The 26,743-nt window shown below is 45.5% G+C and overlaps 1 protein-coding gene across 3 annotated transcripts; it reads left to right on the forward strand.

Annotated features, from left to right (window-relative positions):
• The first annotated feature begins 1,767 nt into the window (after window positions 1–1,767).
• Window positions 1,768–26,653, forward strand: stat6 (signal transducer and activator of transcription 6, interleukin-4 induced). Of its 3 annotated transcripts, none has more exons than XM_066708658.1 (21): window positions 1,768–1,870; window positions 14,866–14,996; window positions 15,272–15,416; window positions 15,520–15,603; window positions 16,556–16,838; window positions 17,021–17,127; window positions 17,213–17,361; window positions 18,594–18,725; window positions 18,931–19,107; window positions 19,435–19,522; window positions 19,677–19,799; window positions 19,891–19,983; window positions 20,240–20,443; window positions 20,566–20,660; window positions 20,863–20,996; window positions 21,252–21,398; window positions 23,099–23,159; window positions 23,283–23,435; window positions 23,647–23,712; window positions 23,934–24,044; window positions 24,817–26,653. In XM_066708658.1, the coding sequence occupies exons 1-21, from the start codon at window positions 1,868–1,870 to the stop codon at window positions 24,893–24,895; spliced, it is 2,565 nt and encodes an 854-aa protein (XP_066564755.1). In that variant the 5' UTR covers window positions 1,768–1,867; the 3' UTR covers window positions 24,896–26,653. The 3 variants fall into 3 exon arrangements, with proteins under 3 accessions (XP_066564755.1, XP_066564757.1, XP_066564756.1); XM_066708659.1 differs by lacking the exon at window positions 1,768–1,870 and adding an exon at window positions 4,104–4,455; XM_066708660.1 differs by lacking the exon at window positions 23,283–23,435.
• Window positions 26,654–26,743: the final 90 nt, after the last annotated feature.

Here is a 26,743-nt window from a genome sequence, read left to right on the forward strand (position 1 = left end):
AATTGAAGTAATTTGATTCCATTTGACTCTTTAAATTGTTTAACTGATGAAAAGTTGGTTCCTTAATTAATTTCCTTATACAATTGTATACTTAAAATGGCTACTTTCAAAGTATAGGTATATAGGTCAATATTGATAAGCTGTGATATACATCCATAGCATATACATGTAAGCATAGCTATGTCATGCATAAATGGTTTGTTTTAGCAGAAAATCGTTTTCATTCACAGCATGCATTTCATCGCAACTTTAGGCCTCATTTTCAGCTATGTATGTAAACACACTTATGCCTCCTACAACCTCAACTGTGAATGGGGTCACTGGAAAAAGCAGGACTAAATGGGGTCATAGAAAGAACCAGCGTTACAACACCAGCGAAACTGAGGGGTAACATCCTGTTTCAGGGGAGAATCAGAAATAGCCTGGGCTTGTCAAATTCATTCTTCTGCCCCAGATTTCATCATCATGTCAGGAGCCTTGGTGTTTGCACTGTGTTCTCCTGCCTGTTTCACTGTGAGTCTGTAAGAGAGAACTGAGACACATTCTCTCTCTCTCTCTCTCTCTGATATTATATGCAGAGTTGTGTTATTGCGAGATTCCCGGACACTTAATGAAACTGAGTTTGCGAAACAAACAATACGGAAAAAAAAGCACTTGCACGATGCATCATGTTTTTGCACTGCATCAACAATGTGTGTGTGTGTGTGGGAGGGGTGGGGGTGACTACGGGCGAGACAGAGAGCTCAGTGTAATTCTAACAGCCCCAATGCAGGCCTGGCAGACAGTCCCAGAGTCTCCTGATCTGTATTCCAACTGTTTTAAGAGTCCCAATTATTTGATCAGCTGGACACACCACATTTATTTCTCATCCCATGAGCAAATTCACTACTGCTTCCTAACCATCTAACCAGTTGTTGGGGAGATGTGATAGTGAGTTTTTGTGTGGTGGAGGTGGGGAGCATTGCAGTGTATGAAACAGAGGCTGAATCGTTACAGAGTGGTCTGACAAACAGAGCAGCTGCACAGGGAATCTTATACACAGTAATAGCACAATTCCCCATCTACTACTGTACAGTTTCTAAAACAGTACAGCTAGGTACAGCTGAAGTACTGACTATGCTGTTTACTGTGACATTAGTGGAGGGAAACACTACAGTCAGGTTGCTTCTTACAGTAACTGATATCTACGGATATTTAAATATTGTGATTGTGGACCTTTCTTGTAGAAACTGTATCTCGCACTGCATTGCTTCTATCTTATTGTGATCATTATATTTTCCCTCTCTGTGTATTGTCTTGCATTGCTGAGTTCTACGTTGTTCTTGTGGTTTTCTTTAATATCCCTCGATGAAGCGGCTCTACTGTACTGATACAGTACATCTGGTGTAGAGCATTGCTTCCTGGGGACAGGCTACAGTGTGCTGAGTTGAAAAGTCGCGGTTAGCAGGTGCAGTCACGGGGTAGCCGCTGCACATAAACCGGAAACGCGGCGCTCGATCCAAACCGCCTTTACTGGAAATCACCCGCAGCAACGCCAACTGATCAGAAACTGCGTCACACGCACCCGCCCACTCCCCCCTCTGATTGCCCAGTTTCCACAAAGTCACTCCGCCCACATCCCTGCCTACGCAGGCCATTGGCGGGGAAAGGCGTCGATCAGCCTGTTTGTTTATACTGTGACAATGCTGTCTCACGTCAAGCAGTCTGCATACACCAATCACAGCGCGCCCGCGGGACACTATCGACACACTCACTGACCAATTACAGCACAGTCAAGTACGACATTCGAAATATAGAAATAAAAAAGTGTATATTATTATTATTACTACTTTTATTTGTACCCTTTTCGGATATTGCAGTTGCTGTTATGGTAAGTAAATAAATAAATGTTACATATACAGACAGGAATATATATATATATATATATATATATATATATATATATATATATAGTTTTAAAGACATACATCAATTAACATGAACAAATGATGCATTTGTTTTAACTAGTTAACTAGTTTATTAGTTTATTACTTTGTATTTCCTTGAGTTGTGAAGTGCCACACCTAACAATGCTGTCACGTGCTGTAGTTTGTGCTGCTGGGTGTGACACGGTGCTGTTGACACTGAAGAAGAGGAGAGAGGAAGAGCAGAGCAGAGCTGAGCACAGCAGCATGCCAGCGCAAGAGTTACATGGGAAAAGTAACGTGACTTATAGGAACCAAATGACATTGAAACACACACGCACAGAGGGTGTGAGACAGAGAGAGAGAGAGAGAGAGCAGTGAATGCGCGATAAGAAAAGGCCCAAAGAGATTTTTATGAAATTTAAAGATGGCTATACAAAATTAATATCCCAATTAGAATTTGGCTAAAAACATATGACAGTGCAATGCAACCCACTGTGTGATATGGAGTGAGATATTGGGTTCAGGTACAGGTACAGCGCAAAACACCAATTAGTGTAGGGCTGAATTAGGTCGTTAACCACTGCTCATTAAAAACCAAACAGAGCTCTAAATTCTGGTCAAATCTGAAAAATAGTGACCCCCATTCACTCCAGCACATGGCCCTCTGAACCCCAGAGTTCAGAGTGGAAAAAAGTCCCCTCAGCCAAGTGGTGCTGAAGCTCCCCTCTCTAATCCCAGCTAATACTGACCCGAGCACCAGTAACACAAAACCAATCAGAGTTGTGCGAATTATGACTCAAACAGAAAACTACGTAGTATGTATGTATGTATGTATGTATGTATGTATGTATACTGAATGTAGTATAGACTCAGTGCCCACCGCCTGGGAACTGAGACAGGGACACACAGACAGACCTGGCAGACAGAGTGAGTGTTCGGCTTAATTTAATTGCTGTTGTTAATTGCTTTAATTGCTGTTGCTCCATTATCGTTGCTGTCATTATTGGTCTGGTCACTGATTATATATATATATATACACACACACACACACACACTGTGTGTGTTCAGTTCATTTTTGTTGTATGTTCTGTATAAAACTGCTTTTGGCAACACTGCTCCTGTTGGTCGTGCCAAGAAAGCCACTTTTGAATTTAAATTGAATTGAGAGAGCGCACACCCTTGTGTCATTTATATATTGCCATGTGATTATAATTGTTTATAAAGCGTCTTATTCAATAAATAAACACAAGTATGATAATGATGTATTAGTATTTACAACTACAACTGCTATTATTACTATTCATTCTTTATTTTACACATGTGAGGTGGCTGTAGTTTACTTATTTTTAAATGAATGTGTATGTGTGTGTACCTGTAGCGGGCATCTGTGGTTTGGGTTAGCAGAGCTGGGAAATTTGCATATGCATTATCACTCAGACCAGACACTGATTTACTTTGGCAGGAGAACCAGCTGTCACACCACCACCACTACAACAATAGAACAAAATTACAGCAAAAACAACAGCTACAATACATCATTAATATAACAAAAACAGTGATCATTGGTGTTATGCAGATGCACAATGGGCTGTTTTGGGGGAGATGGTAATTAATTAATTATACTATAGGTAGCCAAGGTTTAACACACATACACACACAGAGATACAGTACAAAAGTCGTTTCACATTTAACAATGCAACAGCCAAGACAGGCGCCATGTCAAAGTGTGATGTCTGTCGTATGAAAGGATTTAGTGTCTCTCTCCAAAAGCCACAACAAGACACATCTGCAATGGAATGCGTTTTTGGTATTTGTTCAGCAGTAATTCCTTATAAAAGTATTTCCCTAATATGTGTGTATATGTTAGGAGGAAACAGTATGGGGCAGACTGGTGAAACATTTGAAGTGAGACCTCAGTGAATTTTTAGTTTTTCTTCATCTTTAGAAATGTATTAAGGCCGCGGCAGCTGAGGAATTATGGGTCCATAAATATATAAGGGGGGTAGGAATTAAGCCAAAACAAAACTTTCACTTGAACACGAGAGAAACATCCAGACGTACGCTGTCTCCAGAAAACGAGATTAAAAACATTTTAAAAAAAATCCGATATCGATGCACTGCACTTGGTACTTTTTAAAAACAGTCTGTGATGTCACGACTTGCTATTCCTCATCCAATCATACAGAAAATGTAATCGAGAGAAGCACAGGAAACGTTTTTTTTTTTTCTGGTCTCGGAGAGAGAGAGAGAGTTGCGGAGCTGATCTTAAGGACACATATTTACTCTTACTGAACACTGTAACTATCTTAGTTTGTTATTAATATTACTTCGGTGTCATTTGCTTTACTGAACAGTGAGAAAAAAACAAATAAAATAACAACTTAGGCGACATGTTGTAACTATCGGACAGAGAGCGAGAGAGAGAGAGAGAGAGAGAGCGAGAGCGAGAGCGAAAGGGACTGGGAGGGTGAAGGAGTGAAAACCGTCTTGAGAAACTGTTCAGATGCGGAGGACGTGAGGCCAAGGGATTCGGCAGAAACTTCGAACGGTAAGTTGTGAAACTTCATTTAATCACATGCTGATGTCTTTGAAACAACAGTCAATTGAATGATTTGTTTTAGATAGGTGCCTGAAACAACCCCGCAGTGGTAACGCAGATGACACAACGTTACAGCGCAGGTATTGATCTCACTGCACAGGCCCGCGTGCTTCTAGGAACGATCTCTGATGATCACCAATTCGCCACGAATAGCGACTATAATTGTTTTAATTGATTGAAAACTGTATTAACGATACTAATTAAAAAAACAAGGGAAACGTGACGAATTCGTTGGATATTTTGACATCAAAGAAACCTTCCTTCTCAGAACCAAGAACCCGTTTCATAAAGAGGAGGTGCGTCAATGATTGATTATTTATTTATTTATTTATTTATTTATATACATGTAATACAGTTACATAGGCTTAGTAACAATAATGAAACAAGAAATAAGTACTGTACAAATCCGCCCAAACCTGGGAGAATGACCTAGGGTCGTAAGACTTATGAACACTATCTGCGTACTTTGAAAAAGGGAATCGGCGCCTGACTGCAGTCGGTAGGTCCCCACCATGCCCAGTGCCCCGGCGCACGAATCACACTGACAGCGGTCCGGGTACACGCTTCTGGGTCACAGAGCAACTCACAATGTAAAAGAGGGCAAACTGTACCCCCCACCACCCACACACACACACACACACACACCTGTCTGCATCTCTTCATAGGTTCATTGATTAACGGCATTGAAACGTAGGCATGGTGATTGCGTTGTTGCTCTTGGTCTCTCGGCATGGACCTGTTCATAATGGGTTCAGACCAATTTAAAAACCCGACAGGCAGAACGTTTCTGTAGATTTCTCGTCCATTAGTGCAATTTTGAATGGTAAGTGTAGGTAAACAGCATCTCTGTGGCGCTGTTTCCTATGTGTTGAATGATTAACGCACAGTGGGGGCTCTTCTGTATTTGAAAGAATTCAGTCACCTGCTCCTCCTTCAGGGCTCCCCCTCTCTGCGCCTGCTCAGTCCTGGGTGTTATGGTTTCACTGAGACCTAAGAAACTTCAGTAGCTGCTAGAAACATTGATGGCAACAAATTGATACATTGGATGTGTTAAATAATAATAATAATAATAATAATAATAATAACCCTCTAGTGAAGTGGTCCCCAACCCTGGTCCTGGATGACCCCCTACCCTGCTAGTTTTTGTTCCAACAGAGCCCTCAATTATTTAATTGAACCCTTAATTGAACTAATAATTTCATAAATCAGAGCCTTTAAATTATTTTAAATAGTAGGGGTTTTAAGTATAGAATTGTATAAAAAACGTATTAAAGAACCGACTCTTTTATTATACAATTTAAAAAGTAAAATCTACACAGATTTGTAACTTCAATTAAGGTTCAATTAAATAATTGAGAGCTCAGTTGGAACAACAACCAGCATGGTAGGGGATCCTCCAGGACCTGGGTTGGGGACCTTGCTCTATAGTGCAGGGGTGGCTAACCCTTGTCCTGGAGAGCCTCAGGGCCTACATGTTTTTGTTAACTGATAAATTGAACCAATTGTAGGTTGCGGAGTTGGGTCAGGGCTCTGGACTCTGCTGTTGGAGGGTTATGGGTTCAATCCCAGGTGGGGGACACTGCTGTTGTACCCTTGAGGAAGGTACATTACCTAGATTGCTCCACTAAATGCCCAGCTGTATAAATGGGTCAAATGTAAAAAATAATATTGTGTTATACTGCAACAATTGTAACTCTGCTAATAAATTGAGTAATACTAATAATTAGGCCAAATGTCCCTGTGTTTGAGGTATCCAATTATTGGTCCAGTATTATTATATGTCCAGTATCATTGGGTGAGCCATCTGTTCAATTGCAATGAACAAACCCTATAAAGATGTACGATAAAGTACAAGAACAAGAATAAATAATCCTGCCCCCCCACCCTCCATGTTGATATTAAACTGCTGGTCCCTTCTCACCCAGCAGGTCAGGCCACACACCTGGACCAAGCACTTAAAAAGTGTGTGAGCATGGCCATAGGCGGACTGGGACCCAAAATCGGCCTGGGAAGTTCGGGTCCACCTGCCCACATTTATGTCAAGCACACGCAGCATGTTGATATGCTGAAACATTGGTAAAATAATTCATTGTTAGGGTAAAACTTATTTTAAATTAAAACATCTTAAATTGTAGGCTATAGCTACCAGGATGTCAAACATAATTTAATTTAGGTGTGGCAAAGTATAGGCTATGTTGCCATACCATGGCTTCATGATCCGGAAGTAAAAAATAATATGCTATCCTATTGAAAATATTGTGGATTTTGCCATATACAAAATATTTTTGTAATCATTATTCTTTGTTACCGCATGTCTCTCTGTCTGCCGCCACTTTGCAGTCAGTGAATGCAACATTGTATCAGCGTGTGTATGACATGTAGCAGTTTAATTGAAAGCAATGTCTACCAGGCAGATTTGTTTGCAGCTGTTTGCCAACGAGGAAGCAGAAACATTCTAAATCAAACTGTTTAATAGCAGGGCAAACCCTTATAAACCTGTGTTTATAAGACATCGCAAACAGCCAATGGAATTAAATAGTTTTTACAACATAACTATAGTAAAACAACAAGCACTTTGTTCATTACATTTTAACATAGCAGCATTTTTAACAGCAATCCAATCTACACTATGAGTGAATGCTGAGTAAATTCAACACAAATCACTCCAGCTAGGAGTAATGTAGAGATTGGACAACAAGCACAAAAAAGACCTTTTCAGGATATTCAAATTTCAGCAATTGTTGGCTATTGTCTCAATTAACAAACTATGTTTTAAAAAACAATATTTAACACTATTTAGAATCACTTCACTGTTTACATGGAACACATCAATGTATTATCACTGTACAGGAAATCTGGCTGACCAATCACTTTCTAAGGAAATCCGGCCAATCAGGGAGTGGATACTCCTCGCTTGCCTCCCCTTAGATTTTGCAGTATTGAATCTGAAGAGAAGACTGGTTTGACAGTAGGCATGTTTAGACTGCAATTTCTGAGCAGGATCAAATGCGTTGGAACATGTCCCATCTATGCTGACATTTGATCAGGATCAACTTTCAGCAGCCACGGGGGTCTTCGCATGCGCACTAGCACCAAACTTAATTATATTAATCTATTAAATTAGCCCTTTTGAACACAGACAAAAAACATCATTTTATCTCATTACAAATTATTCTAACAACTTTGCAACCAACGCATTTCAAATAAAAATACAATTATGTATTTTTGGCTAACATAAACAAACATTTTGTGTTAATTTCAACAATAATTATAATAAGGAAAGTGTTCTCTTATGTGCTCCACTGATGCAAAGGGTGTTGTGCCACCTGCTTTTAAAACAAACACTGCCGCAGTGCATGCTGGAACTTGAGCTGGTCGATCGTCCACACTGCTACCGATGTATTTGATCCTGCTCAGAAATGGCAGTGTCAAATGCACCTGATGTGTGCAAAAGAGCGAGACTAACAGGTTAATAACAGCATCATTCTCAGCATATAATAGTGGAAAAATTAAACATTGACCAGCGGCCGACCATGGATTCTCCCGCACTTTTCGACGGCCAGTCCGCACCTGAGCATGGCCCTGCTCCTCACAGGCCCAGTCCTGCCCTGGTCCCGCCCCAGCCCCATCGGCTCCCACTGTGGTCTCGGGGCTGCTCGGAGTGGGCAGCAGGAATGCAGTGTGTCGAGTCAGCACCTGCCCGGCCGTGCTGTGCTGCTGCAGTGCTGTTGGCGCCATGACTCCTCAGACCTTCAGACTCAGTGCCTGATGGTGACAGTGTTATAACTGGCCTTGTTTGCCTAAAACTTGATACAGCAAGTGCGGGGGGGGGGGGGGCTGACTTGCTGTGGAGGGGAGCCTTGCCACATGAAAACTGATTGTTAGAAATTGAATGTGCACCCCTGCACAGGTACTAGATACCAGCAGACACATGGAGGTGTCAGTGTTGTGCTCATCGTGTGCAACAGTTCTGTTCAATGTCTTAAGATCCACTCCTGTGGACCTGCTCATAGGTCACCCTCAATCACGCTCAGTCTCTGTAAAGCTTGGGTAATGATCAGGTAAGCAGGTTTGGCTGAGGGAACTGTGGCTGTGCAGGGCTGCAGGGTATTCAGTTGTCTGTTGCTCCTGACTTGACCCACACTAGCATATTGGATCAGAAAGAGATGTTTCTGCCTCTTTAGACTCTGGGGTGTGTGATCAGTTATGCATGGTGAGGGCTCTTCAGGGAATCTTGCAATTAAGCAGTGAGTGGCTGTGAGGCTGTGTTTCAATCAGGGTGTGCAAGCCAGGCCCTGCAGGCTGGGGCTATGGTGAATTGCCTGGTCCTGTTGCGCTGACTCCCCTGCTTGTCCTGGCTACCCTCAGCTCTTTGTTTGGCAATGAAGCTGATTAGTCATGCACAGACACAAACACTCACACACGCAGAGACACACACACTCTGCCTACTGGCACACATTCAGACACAGCTGTTGTGCAGACTCTGATCTCTCAGGGGTCAGTCTGTGATGGGGGGATATTGTACCTGAGTTGTCAGTGTTTACCGTCACTGTGCACACAGTTTCAGTTCAGCTGGAGAGCAACAGGCCTGTTATATTTGTAACTTTGCTCTGGCTGTTAATCTGGGTTGCCTAGATATGATTGAAAGATTGAATGCGACAGGTAATTAGAGTAGCCCTCTCTATTCCAGCTCCTGCGCTATCATTTCTGTAACAACAATGTGGACTTCGGCCCCAAGCCGCACCGCCCTGCAGGCCAGCGCTGCAAGGAGGGGCGCAATGTGCGGATCGGGTCAGGGCCACCCTGCAGTGCCGGAGCTGAGCTGCAGAGTAAATTAGGGGGCTTGTGTAGGACCCAGACTACACTGGCCCACCTGCTGTTCACAGCAGCATGCCCCCCCCCCCCCCAGGTTGCTTTTGGTTTGGTGGCAAAATAAATACAGAAAAACCGTGAAAAACGGCATTCCCATGCCTCAAGAGTGTCCGTCTATCATGTGCATGTGTTTAACTCCTGTGTTGCTGTTGTGAAAGTCTGTGTAGGCTCGGTCTGCAGCCCTGCAGTCCAGCTGCCTGAACGGTCTGAAGCGGGGGGTGGGATTAATGTGACTGTTTTAGTGATATTTCCACTGTGTTTCTCTGCTGCTGACTGCCATGTTATATTGCAGAACATTCCTGAATAATGAGAACAAGGTGTAATGGAGACTGGTCGGACAGGTTTGGGGTTGGTTGGCTGGTATTTTCATTCCCGGGGGGAAGTGCAGGGTTACCACATTTTGAACAGACAAAAACAGGACATATTTCAATATTTAGCTAATATTCAGATTGCCATTCACTACCCATTGTTCAGTTTTATTGCACACATTTCTCTGTAAGATACAGGTTTGAAAAGTGATATCACATTATTCACTCTTTACCTAGGCATTGTCACATTTACTTTTTGACGTAAACTTTCATACTCATTACTTCCAGTTGTACTTTACATTTGATTTTGCATCTGTCAGGAGTCTGAAATCTAACCCAGTTTTCCAAGTTGACTTAAGTTTGCTGATATTCGCTTTGTTAGATACATTGAAGTTTGATGATGGGGAGCTGGCTAGCTATATTCTCAGATAATGAACATAAAACAATACAAAAACAAAATACCTAGGTCAGATTGTGTATTAAATTAAACAATGTATTTGTAATATGATACTAGAAATCTTATAAGCAGTCATATTTGGGGATTTGCATACATGTTTTGGGCTTTCCTAATTGGGACCCAGACCCAGAAGCTGAAAACCAGACAGGTGACAACCCTAGTGCGAGGTGTCACTCTGTTTTCAGTTGGCTCAGAGGAAAGTGACACTCTTGAAATACCCATCTGGTCATGTGACAGCCAACCAAGACCTGGAGTGTATCCTGGATGGGATCCCCAGCTTTGGAGCTACACAGCATGACTGGTCAGCCAGCTCCCTTCACTCAGCCCAGGTTATCAACTGTTGCTATTAATTCCAAAGGTTATAAAAATGTATTTAGCTGAAGGTGGCTACTGTAAGGGTCTACAGGCTGCAGGGCCGAGCAGCGCTATCATGTGTCTATATTTGGGGTGGCCGTTGTCCTGTTTCCAATGTTTATAGCAGCGATTGTCCTGTTTTAGAATCTGTGCTTTTGAATTTGAACAGTGCCGGTCAAAAAGGACCAGCTGTGTTTATAACGTTGTAAACAGCACTATGTTTTTGAGGTCCTCAGCTACAGGGACTGCTTTCTGTCCAGCCTGGGAGTAAGGCTCTGACTTCGTATACTCACAATGACACACTGACACTGACCCACTGACAAACACCCTGTCACTGATCCACTGACTCTGACACACTGACATTGACACTGTCACACTGCCTCTAGTGTGTGCCGGTTTCATTCCACACTCGGCTGTACGGAACCAGCCCCCAGCCCCGCCCCAGAATGCCATGTTTATTACTATAAGATTGGATGCCTGGGGGGTTATCATGATCTAAAACTAAAAATATGCAGCATTCTGTTCTCTGAATGTTTTATTGGGTCATAACAATTGTAATCATTGTAATTTGCCATTTATACCCCCAGAGTTTGAATCACTTATCAGTGAATCAGATTGTTCTCACTGTGATGCAGTTTAATTCACTCAGGAAAGTGTCTTCTGAGAAATTGGACAACCTAAAGCCAGCCTAGTCAAACACCCCACATTTATTACAGGCATAACCAGGCTTCAGATATGCACTTCTTGCAGCTGTGGTTCCTGTTGGGCACAGCAGGTCTTTCAGTCCAGGGCCGCTGCTAAAGCTGTCACCCTGGTCACACTCGCTTCTCTGTCATTTTGTCTCTTAACATCTGATGGTGGGAAAGGCAGCATGGGAAGTGGGGTGTTTGTGGAGAAGGGGAAGTGTGCTGCTGAAGTATACTCACAGTGGTTTCACTTCAGTGCTGCGATGGAAAAGGAGCTGGAGCTTTTGAAAAACATCATTTGACCTGATCAGGGGCTTCAGAATGCAGGCTGGCAGGGAAATGGCAGCAATGTTCTCTGGGAACTTGCTCAGTTGCCCAATTAATGTAATGATTTTCTCAGTTTAGGCGTATCTCAGGCTGATTTTCTTATTTTTTCCCTAACAACCTCAAATATGTTGATTTACTAAATGCTGTGCACACAGAGTCTGGAGAGGAAGGTGCAGGTCATCCAGTTAGTGGTTCAGTTAGACCAATGAAGGAGCTGAGTGGTGAGTTGGCAGGAACACAAACCCCAGGACAACTGTGGTGCCTCCAGGGCCAGAGTATGACACCCCTGGTCTAGAAAAAGTGGAGCAGAGGTTTTCTAAAAACAGCAGAAAGGTGGAATGGGGATTTGCAGTGTTCGAGGTTGATAGATAGCTTCTTTGGGGAAACACAGGAGCTGCAGCAGCAGGTGAAGCCACTCCCCGGCACAAGGTTGCTTAAGGGAAGTGTGGCAATGTATGTGTGTGTGCTCTGCTTTCATGTTTGACACCCTGTTCATATGAGAAGGAGGGGGAGTGAGAGGGGGAGAGGGAGTGTGATGGAGAGGGGGAGAGGGAGGTAGAGAGAGGGAAAGGGAGAGGAAAAGGGAGAGGGAGAGTGTGTGACGATTTATGTCCAAGGTGGGTGTGTTTGCTCTACAAGTGCAAACAAGTAGTGGAGCAACACTCCCTGAGAGAGGAAGAGAGAAAGAAAGAGAAAGTAAGAAAGAGAGGGGGATTCTTAGAGTAAGATTATGTGAAAGAGAGACAGGGACTTGGACACTGAGTCAGAGACGGGCAGCCGTTTCAAAGGCAACATACTTCTTAAATGTGCTATAAAAAGAAAGTTTTCTCAGATGATTCTCTTTCCCCCTCCCCTGCGCCAACAGGAGGTCACCATAGCAACAGGCCTATATACCCTGCTGACCCCCCTGTGCCGCTTCATGTTTGTGTGTGTCTTGATACTTTTGTGTTTGTGTGTGTGTGTTTTAGTTGTTTGACAGTGTGTTTGTGCTGTTTGCATGTGTTTTTGCAGTTATAAATATACCAACACTATGGGGGAGGCGATTACAGTAAATGCCGATGTCATGAGTGACCGGGGGGGTGGGGGGGGGGGTGTTGGTGACAGGATAAACAGGGACTCCAGCTGCTGGTTTTAAGGGAGAGAGTTTTTAAAGAGAACTGAGGATGTTTTTTCTCTCTTAAACTCCTCCTCCTCCTGGCCTGGGCGCAGCGCAGTAAGCAGCACAGAGAAACTGCTCTTTTCTGATCACACTGGGACATATTTAGAAAACACAGTCCGCCGTGTTTTTTTTTTCTAAGGAGACAACTCAATGATGTTGCAAAGTGCTGTATAAACCTTCTGAATCAACCCATGGCTAATGGAAAAGTTCATAATGAGTAATTGGACCTTTAAGTTTGTTTCTTCTGCGGAAATCTCCAGGTAGCTGTGCACTGCAAAAGTCGTCTTGTTGCACAAGAGAATTTTTTGCGTAACATGGTATTTGTCCCAAAAACAGCTTTAAATGGATTCTCACGTTCAAGCTCAAGTGTGGGAGCTTTTCAGTGGCATTTTATAAAAACAGAAAAAAAGGTGATTGGACGGTGATTAACCTTCTCTTAACATTAACATTCTCTTTGGCATGAGGGCAGTGGGCACCGAGCTGCGGAGTTGCTGTGTGTGGAGCTCTTGAGGAAAAGAGGCGGTGAGATGCAGCTAGCAGCAGTGACTCCTCAGATGTACTGGAATCTCAATTCAGCCTTCATTTCCTCTGTTGGAAGGGTTACTGTGTTGCTCGCACACAGGCTGGCCACAATCCGTACTCTCCACCCAACACACGCAGCCCACCCCCCCATGTTGCTGTCACTGGGGCCCAGGGAGTGGCAGAGGGAAGTGTTACTCTGGGCTCCAGGACTGCAGAGAGAGCAGTGCAAAGAACAAAGTGCACAGCTCTGCACAATGGTTAAAATTAAAGTTTTATTGTTTAATGTATTGATTTATTTTGCCTGGCTTGAGCTAAAGATAGGTCAACCATAATTAAGTATTTATTTGAGACGCAGACAGATTAAAAAACTGAACTTGCTGTCCTAGTGTCTGTCTCTCTCTGTGTCTGCCTGTCTGCCTGCCTCTCTCCCTGTGTATGTTTGTGTCTTTCTCTCTGTCTGTCTGTCTGCCTCTCTCTCTCTCTCTTTCTGTCTTGTCTGTCTGCCTGCCTGTCTATGTGAGCAATCAGAGCAAAACAGGAAGTTGGGCTGTTTGTACACTGCACAGAACAGGAAGTTTCCAGTGAGTTGCAGAAGCGGAAGCTGCAGCCCTGCGTCCTCTATCAAGAGAGGGCAGAGCCAAGGACTGACACTGAGACAGACTCTGACACACTGGCACACTGGCACAGTGACATCGGCACTGACATGACACTGGCACATATACTGAGGCTGATACTGACACACTGTCAAACAAACACACTGACACCAAGTGTGTACTGATGTGGGAATAATATCAGGACTGTCTGGACCTGGGAAGAATTTGAATTACAAACCCACAATTATACAGTATTTACAATACTGCCTGCTGTGACAGACACAGAGTGAACACCTTCCCCAGCTGAAGGAAGTGGAATGGTCAATTTTAGATCTGAATGTGATCATTGGTTGATGGGTGGTCTCAGCCATTCCCTCAGAGAGGGTTGGTCAGCATGCTGTTGGGGTTGCTGTTGTCAGAGAGCTGCAGCCCTCCCTTGCAGTGCACTCTAAACACATACAGTGTTGTATGCTGGAGTTAACGCCTCACTTCCTGCCGCCCCTTACATATGCTGCCTACAGATAATGCCTACAGGAAGTGCCTCCCACCCCCTCTGCCAGCTTTCCAAAAAACTGACCAAAGTCCAATCAGGAGGCTGCATACCCCGTCCTGGCTCCTCCCCCTCAGGGCATTGATGTGTCCCTGTCTCTCTCTCTCCTCTCCCCAGATCAGGATGTTTTTCTTTTAATTTTAGCTTTTTATTTTTATTTTTTCCCCTGGAATTGCTGTCTGTGAGTGAGGAGCTCTTAGTGGTCTGTGGGGTGGGGTACCTGTCTCTCTCTGACACATTGGAGCCGCTCAGTCCAGCCACAGACACAACCTGGCTGCAGAGGCCTGTCTAGCTGCCAGCCCTCTTTCTAGGGACCTGAGTGGCAGGTCTGTGTCAGTGAGGGTTAGGGTTCAGATCTGGGGAACTGTCTCTCAAATTCAAATTCAAGTTACAACAGTACTGCCAAAGCATTGACATACAGGAGAAAGGCTCAGGACCAGGGTAATCTCTCTCTCTACATTTGTGTTTGCTCTTCAGTGATTTTGGTATTGACTTGCAATATTTCTCTCTCTGCCTCTCTCCCTGTGTCAGCCCGGCCTGAGGATGGCGCAGTGGAAGCAGGTGCAGCTCCTGCCCACGCAGACCCTGAGTGAGCTGTATCCCCCCAGCTTCCCCATTGACGTGCGGCACTACATGGCCAGCTGGATCGAGGAGCAACGCTGGTACGATACAGACACCAAGACACACATACACAAATAGACCAGTATGCAGGTGGACAGACAGACTAGCACAGACAGACATTCATATACAGATACACAGACACACACAGACTGACTGACATAAGACATAGACATAAATGTATACATTTGTATATGTACAGTGGTGTAGTGGTAAAATAATTATAATTAATTTATATCCACACACTGACACACCCTACACTGCAGCCTGGCACGATGACCTCTGACCTTGGTTTCATGCTTCACTCTTTCTGTCACAGGGAGGAGTTTGACCTGGATGACCCCAGCGTGGAGCCTGTGGCCCTGGAGCTGCTGGAGCAGATCACAGCCTACATGCAGCACTTGGCGCATAACAACCTAGATGTGGTGGAGAAGATGAGACTGCAGCAGGTTGTCCGCAACATGGTAAGACCCCATTTCCACCCCCTACCGCTGAATAAGTGGTAGGAGGCCACTGTGCTGTCACTTCACCTGCGAGAGGCGCTGATGCCTGTCTGTGTAATTTCAGGGCGTGTTCCGCACGCAGCCTCTGCAGCTGGTGAGGACCGTGAAGGACATCCTGAGGAAAGAGAGGACGCTGCTGAACCCCCCGGTAACCTCTGACCCTGACAGGATGGGACTCCCCTAGTCACCATGTCTCTGCGTCTTGATGTGCTAAAGGCAGCAGTGACAGAGACTGTAATAAGAGCAGTAGCAGTATTAGCCAGTCCCTCCAGGATTCCACGATTCTGTGATTGCACAATTTAATGCAAAATCAACCAATCGGCACATAATAAGCGAGAGCTTGCAATTTTCACCAATCCCCACACATTTAGCGCATAAAAGTGTCAAAACAATAACGGGCTAATAATTTTGAGCAATTACCGCACTGTTTCCACAGTTTCAACAAACATTTTTCCGACTGGGCTTTTAGTGTATTTATATGCGAAGTTGATGGCTGACAGGCAATAAAATGTAGAGAAATTAATCTCATTAAAAAAAGGCAATGTAGCTATGTGTTTTATTCATCCATATTAACCACATGTTCAGAAAAAGAGCTGTGTTTGTTAAAAAAAAATAAAAAAAATAAAAGAAGAACTTTAAAAATATGTCTTTGTTGCAGATTGGATCACAGGTGTTTTTCTTTAGTTTTTATGGATATATAGTCCTAGTTTAATATTTTGTTAGTACCTACAGATTATGGAGGCTTACATTTTTTGAGCTAGTCTCCACCCTTTTTGTGATCAGAAAAAGAGCCGTTTGTTATGGAAAATAAACAAAACTGAGCACTTTAAATGTTTCTAATTGTTTTGTATTATGTTTTCTGCTTAAAATAAACCTAGAACTGAGCACATATTACTTTTTATTGCTTTATATGAAATTATAAAAAAAAAAAAATATCACAAAATGCATCGCAGAATTTCAGAAAAGCTGCAGCAAAATCAAGCATTTTGGGCCACAGAAATCACAAATAAACATCTCAAAATCCTATAGGGATTAGGTGGTGTTGTCGCAGCTGCATTGTCTGTACCCTAACTCCTACTCTTCTCCTGCTCTCCTCTCAGATGTTCATGCCAGCCTCTCCAGCCCATCACTTCCCCCCTTGCTCCTCCCCGGCTAGGGCCTCCCCCTGCCCCTCCACCTCTTCGCCCCTGCCTGGGGGGACCCCGGGACCTGCCACCACCGCCGCCCCACCTCAGAGTAGCAAGGGGGCGCTGAGGGATGACAGTAAGAGGGAGCTGGACAGGCTGCTGATGAGAGTCCTGGACATCCAGAAGTGCCGACAGAAGATCCACCAGCTGCAGGAGGAGCTGAACTGGGACCGGCAGAACTGCGAGACCCTGCAGAGTGAGGCTGGGTGCAGAGGAAGGGCAGAGGGAGAGGACAGTGCTGGCAATAGTGCAGGACAGTTACAGAGGTCTATGTGCTGTGGTCTCTGCAGCAGGGAGCTATGGAGTACAGTGCAATTCAGTGAGGTCCTGAATACATCTCTCTCTCCTTCCCTCTCTCTCTCCCCTCTCTCTGTGCAGCCCAGCAGAGCTCAGGTGGTGGCTCAGACCCCAAGTTGACAGAGAGCTGCACCAACCTGCAGAACCGCATCCAGCAGCTAGAGTTCAATGGCCAGGCCTTCACCAAGGTACCACAGTGTGTGAGTGTGAGTGCTGTAGTAACACTGTGTGTGAGTGCTGCAGTAACAGTGTGTTTATGTGTGTGTATTGCAGCAACGTCTGCAGCTCCTGCAGGATGCATTGTGCAGTCTGGAGCAGGTGCAGGCCCAGCTGCTGCGCTGGCTGCAGGCCTGGCGGAGGGAGCAGCACCTGGCCTCCATTGGCGCCACCTTTGACGACAACCTGGGTCCCCTGCAGAGCTGGTGAGACCCTGCACACACACACACACACACACACACACACTCACACACATTCTTGCACCCACAGATACTTGCACACACACAAACACTTTGCACACACTCTCACACATGCACACTATGACTGCTCCCACACACCGTGCTGTGAATTGGCTCTGAGATTTGCATGTTTTTGTGTTTCAGCTGATAAAGTGAGTACAGGTATCTGATAATCTGCCCTCTAGATCACCTGTGAAGTGGATTGGATAGAGTGTTGGCCAGTCAGACGATATCAAATAGATAATCACGGTGCACTGTTTCTTAGAAGTAGATATCACCTGACTTCCAGCACCTGTCCATGTGCCCCCCCTCCCCACCCCCCGACGCACAGCAGTAGGGTCTGTCTCATGGGGCTCTTTGGATCACTATCTGAAGGTGATGTGTTTTGTCCCTGAATCTTGTTACACCAGGCCTCCTGATACAGTCCAACAGCTCCATTGTGCCTGGCCACCTGGCACTTTTTGATAAAATTGTATTTGATATGTCCCACCATGGGGGGTTTGTAACCGTCGGACTTGCAGATAGGGGTCTGTGGAAATGGAGCCAGATAGGGTGGAATACAGTACCACAAGATGTGACTTAGTATTTATAGTGTGCTGTAAATGAAACCAAAACAAAAACCCAAGCTCCTACATTCACTTCCTCTGTACCATTTCACTATAAACATAAAACACTAACAAACATACAAACAGCTGTCATAATCATAATTCTTTCTCTGAAACCAAGTCTGTAATCAATTTCTTGTTACCCGTTTCACTGTCAATGGTGCAGCGCCTTGCCCAGATTTTCCTCCCCTGCTTCCTGGTGGCAGATTGTTTCTCACTCTTTCTCCAACTCTCTCTCCGGCTCCAACTTCGCTTACACTCTCCTCTTCCTCCTCTGCTCGTATGTAGTCTGGTATTCATCCATGCAGACAGCCCCTCACAAGAGGGCTGTGCATCATCAGGTGATCTTGTTCTCAACCAGCATTGCCTCCAGGTTTCCAGGTGTCACAGATATTTTAAGTTCACCCTCTTGCTCCTCTCTCAACTTCTGCTTCCTCTCCCCTGTCCCCATGTCTTCCTTGCCCTCTCTCTATCTCTCCTCTCCCCTTGTTCTCTTTTCCCTTATTTCCCTCCTTCACAATCAGTATTCCGTATTGAGCTACAGAGGTCCAATAGTAGCTGCACTAACACTCTGTTCCCACCGTCTCTGCGCAGGTGTGAGCAGCTGCTTGGCGTGAATGTGCAGCTGAGTCAGGAGGTGATCATTGCGGGGAGGGACTGCAGCCTTGAGCTCGTGAGAGAGCTGCAGGACAAGCTCACACTGCTGCTCAAGACACTCATCCAGAAGTATGTGGGAGGAAGGGGTCATGGAGTGGGAGTGGGAGAGGGAGAGGGGGAGGGAGAGGGGGCAGGGAGAGGGAGAGGGAGAGAGGGGTGGGATATAGAGGCGAAATGGCAAGAGGGATGGGGAAAAAGGTGTGCAACCCTGTAACCCTGAGTTTTAAATTGATGTCTACTGTGGCTGACCCTAATCCCCCCCTCACTCTCCCAGCTCTCTCCTGGTGGATAAGCAGCCCCCCCAGGTGATAAAGACCCAGTCCAAGTTTTCCACCACCGTGCGCTACCTGCTGGGGGAGAAGGTGGCGTCAGGGAAGCCAGCAGTGGTGAAGGCCCAGATCATCACAGAGTCACAGGCCAGAAATCTGGGCCAGCCTGGCAGCCTGCTCACGTGAGGACACGCCCCACACATGCTCTGCTCTGTACATGCACTGCAGTTGCACCCTACATGCAATGCAGACACACAATGCACTCATTCTGCACAGGCTCTTCACACACACTGTACACGCACTGCATCACACAAGCACCATACATACCACACACCACACACTGCACTCACACTCTACATGCACTGCACCATACTACTGTCCACACACTGTTACAGACACTCTGAGCACTTATTTCCTGTTCACAGTGTATTCTGTAATTCTGTGTGTAAGACTGTGTGCAGTGCTGAGCAATGTGGAGTGTGACATGCAGTCTCTCTGCGCTGTTGCAGGGAGAATGTGGGCGAGCTCATCAACAATTCTGCCATCTTGGACCACAATGCCTCCACCAAGAGCACCTGTGCCACCTTCAGGAATATGGTGGGTACTGCAGCCCTGAGGCAGCCTGGCCGAAATCTGCACTTGCTCATATAATTATCAATAATAATAATATCAGTGTTAATAATAATAATAATCATCCTTTAAATGTTCCTCCCTCTCCCTTTCCCCCCTCTCCTTCTCTCTCTCTCTACAGTCTATAAAGAAGATAAAGCGCGCAGACAGGAAGGGTTCAGAGTCAGTGACCGAGGAAAAGTTTGCCCTCTTGTTCTCCTCAGAGATCAGCATCATGGGCTGTGACAGCCCCTACAGCGTCCAGGTCTTTCGCTTGCTCCCCCACTCCCTCTCTATCTCTGTTAGTATGTACAAATAGTGCATGGACAGTGTGTGAACAGTGTGTGTATCTGCAGGTGATCTCTCTGCCCATCGTGGTGATCGTCCACGGCAGCCAGGACAACAATGCCCTGGCTACCATCATCTGGGATTGTGCCTTCTCTGAGCCGGTCAGTCTATCTGTCTGCACAGTCTCTGTCTGTATATCCTGTCTGCACTGTGTGTGCTTTCTCTGACTTTCGATGTACAGTGTCTTCATCTGTCTGTCTGAACTGTCTCTGTCCAGCCACCTGTTGGCATCACTGTCAAGCTGCCCGTCTCTGTCACTCTCACACCCTGTCAGTCTGTCTGTCTGTCTGAAGTACTGATTCTGCGTCACTGACTATGTGCCCCTGTGATTGTCTGTTCGTGCCTGTGTGTGTGCAGGACCGTGTGCCGTTCGTGGTGCCGGAGCGTGTGCCCTGGAAGCAGATGTGTGTGACTCTTAACAGTAAGTTCATGTCGGAGGTGCAGACACAGCGTGGCCTCGACTCCTACAACCTGCACTTCCTGGCACAGAAGATTTTCAACAAGCCCGACATCAACGTGGACTTCAGCTGCCAGTTGGTCTCATGGGCACAGTTCAACAAGGTACACTGATATACTGGGACACTGACTTACTGTGACAATTTTACACCAGCACACTGGGACACTGAGACACACAAATAAACAATTGTATACACCGATAGACAAACTGAAACTCTCTCTCTCAGGAGGTTCTGCCAGGCCGGGCTTTCACATTCTGGCAGTGGTTCGATGGGGTGATGGAGCTCACCAAGAAACACCTGAAGAGCTACTGGACCGATGGGTACATCTCCAAATGACTGTCTGATCACATTTAAAATAATCTGCATAAGCATGTTATTACAGACTATACTGACTGACACATTTTCTCTCTCCCACCTCTCTCCCTCTCTCTCTGTCTCTGTCTCCCCCTCTGTCACTTTCTTCCCCCCTCTCTGTCTCTCAAATTCAAAGTCATATTCACATTTCTCTCCCTCTCTCTCCAGGCTGATATTTGGCTTCATAGGGAAGCAGCACCTGCACCTGATCCTGCAGGACCGGCCCAGCGGGACCTTCCTACTGCGCTTCAGTGACTCTGAGATCGGCGGCATTACCATTGCCTACATCACACCCACTGAGAGTGAGCCCCCCTGGCTGACTGACTGTCTGGGTCTCTCCCTTTCAGACTCTGTGTATCTCTCTCTCTTTGAATGTGTCTGTCTCTCTGTCAGTATGTCTCTCTGTCTGCCTCTCTCCCTCTGTCCACCTGCCTGTCTTGCTGTCTCTATCTGAGTATTTCAGGGTCTCCTGCTGGCAGTTTGTGGCTTTGTCTCTCTCTGTTGCTCTCTGTCTGTAGCCCTGTCTGTCTGTCACACATCTCCCTCTCTTTCTCCAGCTGGCCGTAAGATCCAGAACATCCAGCCCTTCACGAAAAAGGACCTGGAGATCCGTTGCCTTGGCGACCGCATCCGGGATATTGAGTTCATCACCCACGTGTACCCAGAATTCCCAAAGGACGATGTCTTCAAGAAATACTACACAGGTGAGCTCTGCCAGTGCCAAGGTCCTGAGTGGCTACACTATTACATACTGCAGCTTTTGACTGCAGCCTGCAGGGAGGTGCTCTCCTGGGGCTCTACTGAGCAGCAATACCACATTCATCAACATTCAAAAACATCATTTACATTTTTTTACAATTGGTTACACGCAATACTGAGTTCACTTTTTCAAAACTCTTCATACAGTTCTCTTTACCAACATGCAGCTTGGTACAACAGTTAATCTCACATCCAAAATGCATTAAAACTACCAAAACAATTCATACATGTCTCAAAATCAACTCATTCTACCATAACACAAGCAAAAGTTCTCTCCCAACAAGAACACTTTGTCACTCGTAACACAATTACCTAAAAAACACTAACACCAAGTAGCATTACAAGATGCATCATTTTGTCTTTGAAGTATCTTTGATATTTTACATAAACCAACATTCCTTAACAAAACAAGTATTGCACCTCTGAACTGTATAGAATGTACTACAGTATATGTTACAGGAATTAATCAGAAATGCTGCAATGTGCTTCAATATGCTTCATTTTTGCAGTTGTTCTGCAGAGTAATTCCAAAATACACACAATGAAGCTACAGTAATTCCAGTACTATAATACAAAAATGTGTACACTATACATAGGATATTTAGCAATCGATACAGATATAGATATATCGCAATACTATTCAACCCTGTCTTCTGCATTTGGCCACAAGTTCTCATCCACATCATACCTTATGTCCTCTCTTGCAATACACCTGGGAAAGAATCTCTTTGCATGCCTGATCCATCCCTGGCAAGGGATTCTGCAGATATCAGCAGGCATCCAGCATTCATTGCATTGGTGGTCATAAACTTTCCACCACCATGAGGTGGGAGGAAAAGTGACACCATGTTGGGATGGGCTGCAAACCACTCTGTGACTGCAAGGAAGTGGTGAAATGCCGCATTGTCAAATACGATTGCAAATTTCACATCACCTGCCCTCCTCACCTGGCACAAGCCTTCCATAGAGCTCATCCAGGCAGAAAATTAGGTGCTCTGCGTTGTATGGCCCAATTAGTGGTTTATGTAACAGCAATCCATCAGAGGATATTGCTGCACACATTGTGATGTTGGCACCCCTCTGGCATGGGACATCCACTGTTGCTCCTTTCCAAATCATATTCCTTTCTCACTAGCATGTTTTGGCCAAGTTGAAACCAGTCTCATTCACAAATATGTGCGGTGTTTGTCTGTCTGATTTCAAGCTCCATGACTCTCTAAAATACATCCTCTGTTGGACACTTCTCTGTCTGTGGTTTGGTCCATGTTTATATTAAAAAAGACATTCCAAAGATGTCACATTTTGTATAGATGGTAATGAAACTGATAAACAAAACACTTTGAGAGGTATTCAGGTAAAATGGGAATCTGTGGTTGTGATTGGTCTTTTTTTTTAGATTTTGAATATATTTCAATTCGGTATTACTGTAAAAATGTAGCAAATTGCAATCTAATTTTATTTTCTGTCATGTTTTGTAAACATGTGCAGAATGGGCTGTAGAATACATACAGTTTTGCTGGTGGTTGAGTTTGAGTGTGAAGAGTTTTGAAAAACTGAACTGGGTATTGAGAAATGCTTTTAACTAATTGTAAAAAAACTGTAAGTATCTCACCCTCCCTCCCTCCCCCCCCTTTTCTTTCTGCAGATGAGCAAACCAACAGGAGCAATGGTTATATTGGAGTGTCCATTCAGACTAAGGTGGCCAGGTGAATAATGTCTGTCTGTCTGTCTGATTGCATGGTTGTCAGTATATGTGTCTCTCTGTGTCTGTGTGTCTCTCTGACTGTGTGTGTGCGTGTGTATGTGTCTTGACTGTATATGTGTTGCAGGGACGACGGATCCCCTTTGCCATTGTTGGGTAACGGGGGCCCCCCAGTGTCGGCCTCACCCCTGCCCTGTGACCTCTCCCAGGACCCACTCCTGAGGCAGCAGGCCAGCTTTTCTGCTTCCTCCTTCAGCGGCAGCAGCCCCCCCTGTACCCTGTGAGTCTGCCCTCACTGCCTTAGCCCCCCACCCTCCTCTCAGGGTCATTAGTGACTCATAAATCCTGGAAATTCATCCCTCTATTTATGTTGTGAATCCATGTATATCAATGTCTGTCAGTCTCACAGTAAGTCTGTCCACTGTTCTGTGGCTCTTTGTGAGTTTCTATGGAAATGGCTTTTGATTGACAGTTGTGCTGTGTTGTTGCAGGGAGCCCACCCCTGTGGCAGATGACAGAGTGAGGATGGATGACAGTGTCTCCATGTTCTACTCCAAGTGAGTAATGGGGGGGGCGCTGTGTGCACTTTGTCCAGTATGTGTTTGACATGTTGCGCAATTGTTAATGTGTGTTACTGTATGTGCTGTATGTTGTGTTACAATTTTGTTTTGCACAGTGACTGCCTGTCTGTCTGTCTGAACATCTGTAGTGTCTATGCTGTGGTGTATTACTGGTGTTCTGTACAGTGACCCCTGTCTCTCTGTCTGCCTGTACCCAGCTCCCCGTTCCAGCACACATACAACTCTGATCCGGGGATGATGCTGTCCTTTGAAACGCTGCCCCCGGTCATGGGGCTGTTCCCAGGACCGGACACACTTGGCAGCAGCCCGTGAGTCTCTGACCACCCGCCACCATCCACCCCACTGTCACTGTGCTTCTCTACTCTTACTGCAGTCTGAACAGGAACATATAGGGTGTAGGGATATAGACACAGGACACCAGGGGGCACCACTTACCTATACTTTGTGTATCTGCATCAGGGGGAGAGAGGGAGATGGAGAGAGGGAGGGAGAGGAGAGCGAGTATAGTTTGGTGAGAGTCTGTACCAGTTCTTCAAAATGTATCAGGGGAGGTGGTGGGGTGCATTACCAAATTGAATTGTCATCTTCACCATTACCATCTTCACAATTATTATTTTGAATTGTATGCGCACGTTACATTTTTAATGTCATGATGAAGTGCCGGAGCTGTGCCTTGTTCACACTGGCAGTTTGAAGTGACTCAAATCCTATTTATAAACCATATCTGACTCAAATCTGCAGTCTGAACAGGCATAAGCCACATGGAGTCAGATATTCCAAGCCACATTTCAAACCATATTCAGAGGTGGTTTAAGTCTGAGTAAAATCTGATTCCTGGCCATGTGCCTTGGGTATGAACGGTCAATATGCCCTGAAGTCAGTCTGAAGTGCTTTTTCCATCACACAGTGATTTAAGCAGCAAGGCCTGCAGTGTGAACAAAGCTTTAGATGTCCCGGAGAGCGGACAGTCTCAAATTCTGAGGTCCCGCACAAATTATGCTCTGGCAACCTGTTCATAAAAGTGAGCCCATCTGTGTGGCTGTGCACAGGACTAACCAATCCTTTCTCTCCCCTACCCAGAATGGCCAATCAGAACCAGTCTCCCTCAGACAACATGGAGTTAGAGAACTTCCTGGATGTCTTCCCCCTCGCACAGTGATATCACTGCCTGCTGGCCAATCACACACCGCAGAGAGCTTCTTTAATGGATTGTGACTCGCCAATCACAGAGCACAGCGGATTGAGAGGGAGGGGCTAAGGAGCCGGCTGTGCAGATCTGCCAGTTTCTCTTTGCTTTGCTTTTCACTCATATCTTTGTTGTTTATCCCATGAGGAGATCCATGTACCATCCTGCAGGTCACATTGATGCCATAAGTGTCTGTATTTTGTTGTTATGTGTTTTTTATTGTGAGTGCTCTAGTGACAGCCTGCGACACACTATGAGGTGCTGATGCGGGGGGCAGCTGGGGACTGTTCTGTGGTCTCTGTGCCCACCTGCTCTGCTATGCGTTGGGCTGTGGCTGCTCAGCTCCACCCCTCTATACTCGTCTGGCTCTTGAGGATGAAGGCAGCTGCACCCTGGAGTAGCAGGTGCTCCCTGCAGGACACGCTCAGCTATGAGAGAACGCTACAGGATCTCCACAACCCCTTAAACCCCACCATCCCACACCCACTGGGGAGCCCCCCACCTGGTTATATTGCAGCTGCTTTACAAACATTGGGCTGGACTGTAGGACATAGACTGAAGTCACAGAAGCAGACAGTCCTGCTCCTAACCTGGGACCTGTGTTTTTTCACTTGGTGATGTTTGTCCGCTGTCTCCGATTCTGCCTGGGGGGCTGTGGTGTTTAGCTCTGTATTTACACTCCTACACAGTCCTGATTCTACAGACACTCAGAGAGATGCCTCCCAGCTGTGGGAGGGGGTGTTACTGACTGCCTCTGGTTCCTGTTTTCAGTTTAGCGCTGACTGAGCTTTCTGTAGTTTTGCTGCACACAGGGCTTTAGGCCTGGCAGTTGGATTGAGTTGGGTCAAGGACACCCAGAACCTCACATCACTAGAGCTGGACTGGACCCTGCGCCCCCCTGAGTGGCTCTGACCTGGAGGAGTGTGCTGGCCAGGGCACATAGGCCAGGCTGGGTTTTGACCCCTTAGGTCTTGGAAGCAATAGGAGGCAGTAGACTGATGCCTGGTGGTCAGGCCAGGGGGGCATCCCTCCTACTTACCCCCAACAAAGCTTGCAGGAAGGCCCAGCCAGACCCAGAGAAGCCGCCCCGCTCACAGTTCCTGCTGGAACTCTGCATCTCAGACATTCACTGCTGGGGAATAACTCTGGCTGTCTGCCCCGCTTCCCCTCTCTGTGTATATCTTGCTGCTTCTTTCTATGTTTTTCTATCTCACAGCCTGTACATTTTGTTTTGTATTTCCTTGCTGTCACAGCATATGTCCCTGTTGTCTGTGGTTTAGTTTTGTTTTTGTTCTGTTGCAGTGTCTGTCTCTCTCTCTTTTTCTGTTGGTATTTAATGTGCTTTGCAGGAAAAAACAAGTTTAGTTTGTAATCTGTATTTACATACATTCCATTAAGACGTGTATATATATATATATACACATTATATTCCTATTGTGTTACTTAAGGTCTGTGCCAGAAAACAATTAAAATGGTGCAGACCCATCCCACGGCAGAGTGACAATGTGCACAGTACACAACACTGACACCAGTCCTCCAGGAGAGTTTATTGCCTGTTTCTTTGTAATTCCCAAGAAGAGTACAAAGGTAAATACTACAAATTAAAGAATAGGCAATAAGATGTGTCAGTAGAAAAACAAGAAAAGATCTGTACTCCTTGAAGGTGGGGGCACAGAAAGTGGAACACAATAAAAAGCACAGGTCATGAATACAATAAAATAAATAAATGTCTCTGGCCAGTATCTGGAGTCTCTTTTTTAAAAGCTCAGTGTCTCTGTGTCATGCACACAGCTCCTGTACTTTGCCTCTGTACAGAGGCCT

Source organism: Amia ocellicauda, chromosome 7, assembly GCF_036373705.1.
Source record: "Amia ocellicauda isolate fAmiCal2 chromosome 7, fAmiCal2.hap1, whole genome shotgun sequence".
NCBI lineage: Eukaryota > Metazoa > Chordata > Actinopteri > Amiiformes > Amiidae > Amia > Amia ocellicauda.

Coding starts and splice junctions, on each gene's coding strand:
- stat6 (XM_066708658.1), top strand. Junction 19,800..19,890: donor ACAGCCCCTACAGCGTCCAG/GTCTTTCGCTTG, acceptor GTGTATCTGCAG/GTGATCTCTCTGCCCATCGT. Junction 20,444..20,565: donor CATGGGCACAGTTCAACAAG/GTACACTGATAT, acceptor TCTCTCTCTCAG/GAGGTTCTGCCAGGCCGGGC.